The sequence below is a fragment of the Benincasa hispida genome, chromosome 9 (assembly GCF_009727055.1).
Source record: "Benincasa hispida cultivar B227 chromosome 9, ASM972705v1, whole genome shotgun sequence".
NCBI lineage: Eukaryota > Viridiplantae > Streptophyta > Magnoliopsida > Cucurbitales > Cucurbitaceae > Benincasa > Benincasa hispida.
In genome coordinates, this window is record NC_052357.1 from 54,025,100 (window position 1) to 54,034,676 (window position 9,577).

Sequence of the window (9,577 nt, forward strand, 5' to 3'; positions counted from 1 at the left end):
AGTGTCGAATAACCCAACATTTTGCTTGTCAATGATTACCCATTCTCATTTTAAGAGCAAATGTATGGACACTTGGATACTTCATCATTTTGAATGGATCACTTCCTTCCATTTTTTTGCACGAACACTCCACTTGCATTCCTCCACCAAAAAACCATATAGTTAGCAAGCTCTTTGTCGACTTCTTCGCTAGTAAAAGTTCTTTTTTATTGCAAGCATTGACAATTTAACCAATAAATCATGTTTTGAAAAGAAAATCTTACCAACATTTATATCATTGTCATTCAGACAATTGTGAGGTATGATGATGAGGTTGTCATACGATGGGCCTCCGATAGTCTGGTGCATTTGAACTAAAGGTGGGGTTGTAACATGAATGGAAGGTGTTGGAATTGTTTGAGGTCCTGAAGATTGTCCATATAAATGGTCAGTATCAAACTGCTGAGTACATCTAGATTGGATGTTGTGACCAATCCAAGCTTCATTTCTACCATCCCCTAAGTTATATGACTGAATATTCTCATCTAGTGGAGACATGGTGGGAATATTATGTGTTGGAATAGTTGTGGCCCCAAAGTTTTGAGTGGTTGGAATGGTTTGAATAGTTAGATTGCACTATTGATACATATTATATGTGTCTACTCCATGACTTTCACGAGGTGTAACAGATACAAACAACGACATCTGGGATGCATCACTGCCTTCTAGTAAGAAGTTAAGGTCTTCATCACCAACTATGTCAACTGGGAGAGTTGGGACCAATAGAGTGAACAATATTTGATATGTATATCATACATATCCAAATTGATGTTCAATCGCTGGTGCAGAATACTCACTAATTCATTAGATGTTATATTATTTTTTACCTTCAAACCTTTCCTATGACCTCCAACATAATTGTTTTTGGATTGGTCCCATTCCCCACCAAGTTGTACAAAGATGCATGTAATTAGAAAATTGACAATTGGATTTGAATTGCATTAAAGTAAGCGATCACCCGATAGTAAGTAATAAGCGATCGTCCAACAAGTTATAAGCCATCGCCTAGCAAATCCTAAATCACCTAGCAATATATAAGTGATCACCCATCTTTATGTTAGCGATCACCCATGTAAATGTAATTGATCGTTTAGTTGTAAACAAGTGATCGTTTATATAATACTAAACGATCACTTACATTTTGGTGAACGATCTCCTATCTTTATGAAAGCGATCTTGTGAGAAAAATAATTTGTAAACACTTACATTCTCTCTATTTTTGGTTTTGACGAACGATCTTGCTTTATACCCAATGACAAAGTGAACTGAATGATGAAACTCCGTGAAAACAATGAGAATGTTAGACTGAAACTCTGAGTGAACAATGGGAGAAAAAGTTGGGGAGTTCGATTGAAAGTGAATAACTGAGTGTGACCTTCCATTACTTGTCTCGTGTTTGATTTCAATAACATTAAATGTTGGTATAGAATATCAGTTGAGAATAAATGCTTTTGGTAGAATGTTGGTGTTGCATTGAATACCTATGTTATCATTGAATGAACGAATCAGAAAGAAGGAAAGGAAGTTGATGAAATGATTTTTCAAAATTTGGGGGTATAACTAGTATTTCACATAGCAAAAAGGTCAACCATATAAAAGTTTTTAGTAAGAGGTAGTCATAGAAAAGTTTTTGATTTCTAGGTCATTTTGTGGAATTTTCCTATCCTCTTTCTCCCTTTTTCCCTTCTCTCTCTCTTATTCCTCTTCATCCTTTCTCTATCATCTTTCAACCAAATGTAATTCATAACTATCATTCCAAAGGTGAAATTCATGTGTTATTTTGAAAAAACAAAAGTTAAGATTTGGTATTTGGTGTGTAGGGGTTTAAGCTAAAAAATGACAATTCAACCCCTTAAAAAATACTAGCAATCTCATCCTCAGCAAGATTTTTCAATCTCACCTATAGAGAAGAACCAGATCCAAGAGCGGCTCTATTAGGTTATCTAAAATTAGCTCAACTAAGCTAGTACTTGTATTATGAGATTAGAGTTGATTTCCCTTTACGCGTTTTAATCCACTATCTTTGCAAAATATATATATGTATTATAATTAAAGTGTGGGTTGGAGGAATCGAACTTCTGACTTCGAGCTATGCTCATGTTAAGCTACACTCATGTTCACTTTAATCCACTATCTTTGCAAAATATATATAAAAGTATAATTTAATTGACATAAAGTATATAACGTGGACAAATTAAATTTCTAATTTCATGTGGGTTCATTCTCATCATCATCATATTCACAAGAATTAAGCAGACTGATTCAATTCCTCTTCCATCCCACAAAAAGACTTACAATTGCAACAAGTTTAAACCCTAAAAAACCCCATATGAATTCTCAAAGATTCAATGCGGCCTGCGATTTTGTCAAAGAATAGTACTCTCCACGTTGCCCCATTGAAATCAGCTCACTGTGCGATCCTTGTTCCACGACCTTCCCGTTCTTGATCACCGCGATGGTGTTCGCCTTCTGGATCGTCGATAATCGGTGAGCAACAATTATGCAAGTTCTCCCAACCATCATCTTCTCTAGGGCTTCCTGCACCAAATTCTCTGATACACTGTCCAGTGCGCTTGTTGCCTCATCTAGCAGCAGGATTGATGGGTTCTTCAGGATTGCTCGAGCCAGTGCGATTCTTTGCTTTTGCCCTCCTGATAGCTGAGCTCCTCGCTCTCCGCAGTATGTATCGTACTCATCTTTCATTCCACTGTTAGAATAGGCATATCGAGAAATATGAAGTGAAGAAAATGTAATGTTGCTGATTCAAATCTGTGTTTTTAGATGGCTTTATTCGTTTTTTGTTCTGCCGGTAATTGTGTGAAGTTTCGAATCCATTTTGGTCTTAAAGCGATAATTAGACTAAAATAGACATGTAAAAGGAGGACAAAATAGAACAAACATGATAGTTTAAACACCAAAATGAATAAACCTTATTTTTATGAGGAAAGAGAAGGAAAAGAACTTCGGAAGAAGTTAGCTCTATTTACCTTATAAATTCATGGGCATTGGCTAGAACAGCTGCTTTTCTGATCTCTGATTCCCCTGCCTCCTCTTTTCCATAGGCAATGTTTTCTCTGATAGTTCCAGCAAAAAGAGTTGGCTCTTGACTGACTAATGCAATTTGTGACCTTAACCATCTCAAATTGTAGTTCTTAATATCATGCTCGTCAATGTGTATAGATCCGCTTGAGGGATTGTAGAACCTTTCAATAAGTCCAATAATAGTAGATTTTCCAGAACCACTCTGCCCCACCAGAGCAACTGTTTTTCCTGCATCAATTTTAAGGCTCAGTCCCCTTAAAACCATCTGTTCTGGTCTTGTTGGATATGAGAAGCAAACATTCCTGAGCTCCACTTTACCCTTTATCCGTCTTTTGAGATCTCGCCCTGATTTGTTCTCTGGATCAATTTCAGTCTTCCTGTCTAGGATTGCAAAAACTGATCCAACAGCATTGCTTCCTTTAGATATATCAGAAGTCATGCTTCCAGCGTCTGCTATGATGTATGCAGTAAATAGCAATATCAAGAATGCTTGAAAGATGTGTTCTGAGGATATCATATCTTGTGTCAATAGCCTCCCACCATACCAATAGGCCAAAGCTGTTGCAGCAGTGTTGAAGAACTGGGAACTGAACAGGCCAAGGCCAGATATCCAAGATTGTCTAGCACTCTCTTCCTTAGGAGCTTTCAGGGTAGCAGCAAAGAGCCCAAGTATCTTTTTCTGAGATGAGAATGCAACGATAGTTCTATGGTTTGTTACAGCTTCACTTGCAAGTTGGCTTCCTTCTCTCTGTGCTTTTCGGGCTTTTTCAGCCATGCTTTTCATCAACACACTCCTTGCATAGAAGCTACCAATGACTAGTGGTTGCACTGCAATCATCACCAGAGTTAACCTCCACGAGAGCACAAGTCCCACACTGTAAGCAAAGGCTGCACTAAAAATTGCTTGAACCAGTAGTGACATTCTGTCTCCAACGAGGGAACGGACCATGTTGGCTTCAGTTGATAACCTTGCACAAATGGCTGCACTTGTGTTTTCATCTTGATCAAACCATCCAATTTCAAATGTCATAAGCTTTTCAAGTATCTTCTCACGCACCCGCTTGGTAAGTCTTTCTCCCATGATTGAAAAATTGTAGTGTTGTAGGATATTTGTTAAGAAGTTGAAAATGCCAATGCCTAAGAAGACAAGTGACAAGTTTCTAGATTTAGACTTAATGTTGGGCTCATTAGCACGAAAATATACTGATATGAGTGCTCCTACACAGTATGCATTAATGGGTTGAACTGCTCCTGAGCCTAGAGCACCTAAACATCCAAGCAGCGCTCGTCTCCATTCAGGTGCGTTCATTTTCAGCAAACGCCACTGGGAAGGAGAAGGATAAGCTGGATGTTTTTTATCTTCTTCAAAGCTTTCATCATCAGGATCGAATTGGACAGAGTAAGAGTAGGGTGTACCCATGGAGATGGACATTGCTGTGCTGAAGGGAAATAATACTGGAGTATTATGTCCACTCGACTTCACACTGATTGGGCTTGTGGGAGCACTCATCCTATGGCGATATCTTCTATCCATTTCAATATTGGAATCATAGAATGTTTCATTCTGCACTGCCATCTGCTGCAACTGCACCATCCGTAGATACTCCCCACCCTGTCCATTGTTCAACAACATCAGCTCATTGTGTGAACCTGATTCAATTACTTCCCCAGCTTTAAGAACCACAATTTGATGTGCTGTTTGTATTGTTGAAAGACGATGTGCAATGGTGATTGTCGTCCTTCCTTTTGATGCCTTATCAATTGCTTCCTGTACCATTCGTTCTGATTGTGCATCCAGTGCACTGGTTGCTTCATCAAGTAGCAGTATTTTTGGGTCCCGAAGAAGAGCTCTTGCAATGGCAATCCGTTGCTTTTGACCTCCAGACATTTGGAAACCAAACTGACCGACCTGAAAAGAGTTATAGTCGTTGTCATTACCAAAGATTTTTTAAAACAGACTAACTTTGATTCCAACTTTGGTCAGTTTCATTTTTTTTTAATTTGTTTCAAACTAGCAAACAGGATTATATTTCTTATACTTTGTTTTGCAGTTGATAACTAGCCTTCAAGTCTTAAAGTGTTAGATAGCAACCTATCTGTAGATATATTTGTGATAGAAACTTACTCGAGTATCATAACCTTCTGGCAGCTTAACAATGAAGTCGTGTGCATTTGCAGCTTTAGCTGCATTTATCACTTGTTCCATTGAAGCTCCATCTTTTCCGAACATTATGTTCTCTTTTATTGAAGTTGCAAATAGAACAGGTTCCTGATTCACCAAACCCATTTGAGATCTCCACCATTTTAGCTGGAATCTTTTTATTTTATGTCCATCCAAGAGTATTTCTCCATCAGTGGGATCATAAAACCTTTCAAGCAGTGAGATAACTGTGGACTTGCCAGATCCACTTCCTCCAACGAGGCCTACTCTCTTCCCCGCTGGAACCTTCAGATTGAATCCTTGTAATACAAGCGTATCTGGCCTTGATGGATAGCTAAAATATACGTTTTGGAATTCAATTTCTCCTTTCATGTGTGATAGGGCTTTCTCCTTTTTGTCTTCTCTGTCTGTCTCTGCAACACGATCAATCATTTCAAGGATACGAGCAGTTGCAGATGTTGCCTCTGTGATGGAGGTTAGATGAGGAAGTGCACTCAATATACTCCTGAAGAAGTTGAATTTACAGAAGAAAAAAATTTAGTTGAATTTGGCAGATGTATGGAATTGTGCAACTAAATACAGCAATGAATGCACAGGATGTAGACGATGAAGAAAACTCACAGTCCTCCCATTAGAACATTGAAACCAGCTATGAAAATATTGCCTCCTTTTTCTCCCTTCTCAGTAATCAAATAAGTGCCAACCCAAGCTTGGAAACCCCAACCAGCGTAAATGATTCCCATACTTCCAAGCATCAATCCCTTCACAAAACCGGACTTAATCCCAAATTCCATACTTTTTTGGAGTGCTTGGCTGAATTTTTCCTGTGTTTGATTTTCTCCTACATTTGCATAGACTGTTCTTATTGAAGATATCGCTTGCTCTGCAATCCCACCAGCAACACCATAAGATTCAATCATCTTCATTATCAGGTTCATCATAATTTTGCCAAACATGAGCCCTGGACCAATGAACATGACTGAGAGTGGGATGACTGCAAATGTGAATCTCCATGATACTACAAAAGCAAATATGTGGCAGAAGAAAAATGTTGACATGTAAGCAAGGCAATCAGGTATCTGCACAGAGTAAGAATGAGATATATCAGCATGATGAAAGATGGAATTACTGATTATTTTAAATTATTGACGTCTCTTCGAATAGTTGTATTATTCATATTTAGAGTTTATAAAAGTTGGAAGGATATTCATTTCTACTATGGATGAACCATTTTCTTGACTTTTCTTCAACTTCAACATGCTAGAAAAACTTATCTGCATACAGAGTTATAGTTTAAACCTTGCTGATATATATCTCCAACTTAGTTCCTGGTAATTAGTAGTTTTCGAGATAGTGAAATAGATTCCATGATAGTGTTTCTATGGACAGATATTTGACACATACACTGCACTGTTGGGAAGAAGTGACTCGGACCAAACCTTTTCACATAAGGCAACTTGGATTGAACTGGCATCAGAGGAAATGAGGGAGACAACCTCATGAGTTGTCGAACCAGTTTGGGTATCAAAGAAGCTAACTTCTTGTCTAAGCACAGATTTCAAATATTCCATTCTCATCCTAGATGTCTGTCTCTCGGCTGTTCTTGCCCAACACAATCCCTCTGCAAAGTTAAAATTGTGAAGCTAAGTGAGATAAACAAAGACTATTTATTACCCTCTTACCCCATGAATATATTCCAGCAAATATGCTCACCTACAAAGGCTGAAAGTCCAACTCCAATTGCAGTATAAAGTAGACGCAGTGCGAACTGAAACATATTAGAATAGCAAGTTAACTAATTGCTTTACGTACTCTAGAATCAACAATTCATATATCTAACGGTATGCAGCCTGTGTAGCCTGTAGGCTGTGTGATAAAAGACAGATGTTCATAATTAAATGTAGTTTCTAGTACTTTCAGTTTTCCCTCAGCAGGAAGGCATCCACGATTGTAGAAATCGGTTTTCTTTTCTGTCCCTTTTGGTTTCCTTATGATCAAACAATATATGATAGGAAGTTGTAAGCTATTTGTTAGTGGGTTGAACATTAGGTTTTATGATTTGACATTATGTGTCTAATGGAACATATTCTTTGTTTCATTCTCTCGTTCTCTCTCTTTCTGAAAATGTTTAGGCGTTGGCTCACTTCTGTCCTTTCTATCTATCACTCATTATTGGTTTAAGTATTTGTCATCATTGACATTATGATAGAGTTTTTCATAACAAAAGGAAACTTAACAAAGAGGTGCAAGCCATACCGTGTCAACCATATCGTTTGTCAAGCCACGGTTTTTATCTCCATAAGCATTGATCACATCCTTAAGAATATACATCATGAGAGGAACCTGTATCCCATCTCCTATGCTGCCCAGAGTCCCAAAAAACATAAAAAACTTGTCGATGCTATCAGCGTAGCGGAACATGCTTTTGCCTGCCATTTTTCTGGTTCTGTGGTCTAGAAGGAGAGAGAGGAGAAGCAGATTTGGAGATTATTCAAGGTATGCAGTATTCCTAAGCTATCTAGAAAAACTGGCAGGCTTGATCTGTTGCATGATCTCTTTCATTTTCTGATATAGCCAATGCCAGGTGAGATAAGAATGACTTTATATTTGAGCCTAGCCGGCAGACATAGTGATTCCTGAAACGTCAATTTTTTGGATGTACTATTTGTTTGTCTGCAAGCAATTTCAAGCACTTGGTAGACTGATTCTTCTTTCTGGTTATTGAAAAACACAAGTGAATCAGAAATGTATTTACAAAATTTAGAAAATGAAGATTGTTAATTTGAGATTCTTCAATGATATGATAGGTTGAGTGTTTTTTCCCCTATTTTTTTTCTTCTGCCTTTTGGACTGGTTTGTATGGCCATGGTTATGTTTATGTGTGGTTTCTTCTAGTTGTTTACACCTCCAAAACCAAGCATTTTCTGCCTGCAATTTTTGCTCCCTTCCTAATGCATAAGGCCAAAAGGACTGCACTTAGGAGACTATGAAGCAATAAGACTTTGTTGTTTTGAGGCTAAATGTTAAACTGTCATCCTTGTTAGATGACTTAAAACTAATAGAAAATAAGAACAAAATCAGATGCAACCACTGGGAGAGAAGAGGAGACAGAGAGAGAGAAGAAAATACTATTATATTCTATTTACATTGTTTTTCTCCAGGACATTTGTTCTTGGATTGGTGTTCTTGGTCATTGTTTTTGCATTAAATATTGCCTCCCTCTCTCTCACTCCCACTCATACACACATAACAGAAATTGCAGAATTGGTCCATTTACTCCTCCTTCTATTTTTCTCTTAAAAAGATATTTGGGAAAAATATATTTTTGGTTCCTAGGATTGTTTAGTTTTTATTTAGTCCTTCAATTTGAAAATGTTACACATTTAGTTCTTAAGTTTTGAATTTGGTTTCAATGTCTCTAGGTTTCAAATTGTTATAATATTTTCCATTGATATTTAAGTTTTTTTCCCTTTTGAATTTGGTCTCTTGGTTTCAAGAATTTTACTTTTAGCATTGATTTTTCAGTAATTACTTGTTTTCTATCTTCAGTGTTAATATCTATTAATTAACTTAGTTTCACTATTTTTCTATCACTATTAAAATTAAATTTAAAATTTCACTTTATAACTATTTTAAATTAATTAGTAAACATTGATGTTAATAGTTCAAAATGAGTATTTAATGAAAAATCAGTTTAAAATCATAAATCTTTAAACCTCGGAACCAAATTGAAATAAAATTTAAATTTTAAGGGTAAAATTGTAATATTTAAAAACTTAGGCACTAAATTGAAATCAAACTCAAAATTTAAAACTAAATATGTAACATTTTGAAACCTAGGACCAAAAGAAAACTAGACCTAAAACCTAGGGACCAAGAAAGTATTTTTCCTAAGATATTGCTTACTCTTGTTAGGACAAAAAGCAGTCTCTAAGAACAAAATTTTTCCCAATAAACCTAAGGTTTCATTTAATAACTGTTTTTTTTAGCTCTTGAAAATTAAATTTTTTTCCACTTAAACATTTCTTTCTCCTGTTTCTCACTTTCTAGATTCTACCGATGTTTCTAAAAAAAGTAATTTTGTTTTTTTGAATTTGAAAAAAAAAATTAAATATTTCTTTAAGGAAAAGTAAAAATTATTTGTAAAAAAAATGGGTAGAAAAGAAACATAAATTTCATTGTTATACTACAAATCCTTGGGGAAGAAAACTACATCAAAATTCGACTCCCGACTATAATATTGCGCAGTTTCCATATGCTTATATTTAAAAGAGAATCATGCCCTCAAAGCTTATAGTTTACCAAATATGGGAAAAAAACCATTTTACAGCGCAG

The 9,577-nt window shown here is 36.4% G+C and overlaps 1 protein-coding gene and 1 long non-coding RNA gene across 2 annotated transcripts; one reads left to right on the forward strand and one right to left on the reverse strand.

Moving 5' to 3' along the window:
• Positions 1–2,235: 2,235 nt before the first annotated feature.
• On the reverse strand, positions 2,236–8,487 carry LOC120085969 (putative multidrug resistance protein). The gene is given in 7 exon segments (XM_039042324.1): positions 2,236–2,746; positions 3,027–4,990; positions 5,207–5,747; positions 5,864–6,321; positions 6,682–6,863; positions 6,917–7,010; positions 7,499–8,487. Coding segments are annotated over 7 exon segments (3,789 nt in total). The 5' UTR covers positions 7,679–8,487; the 3' UTR covers positions 2,236–2,376.
• LOC120085970 lies at positions 2,583–6,483 on the forward strand. The gene is made up of 2 exons (XR_005484098.1): positions 2,583–2,718; positions 6,175–6,483. It is a non-coding gene; the product is annotated as an uncharacterized LOC120085970 (long non-coding RNA).
• Positions 8,488–9,577: the final 1,090 nt, after the last annotated feature.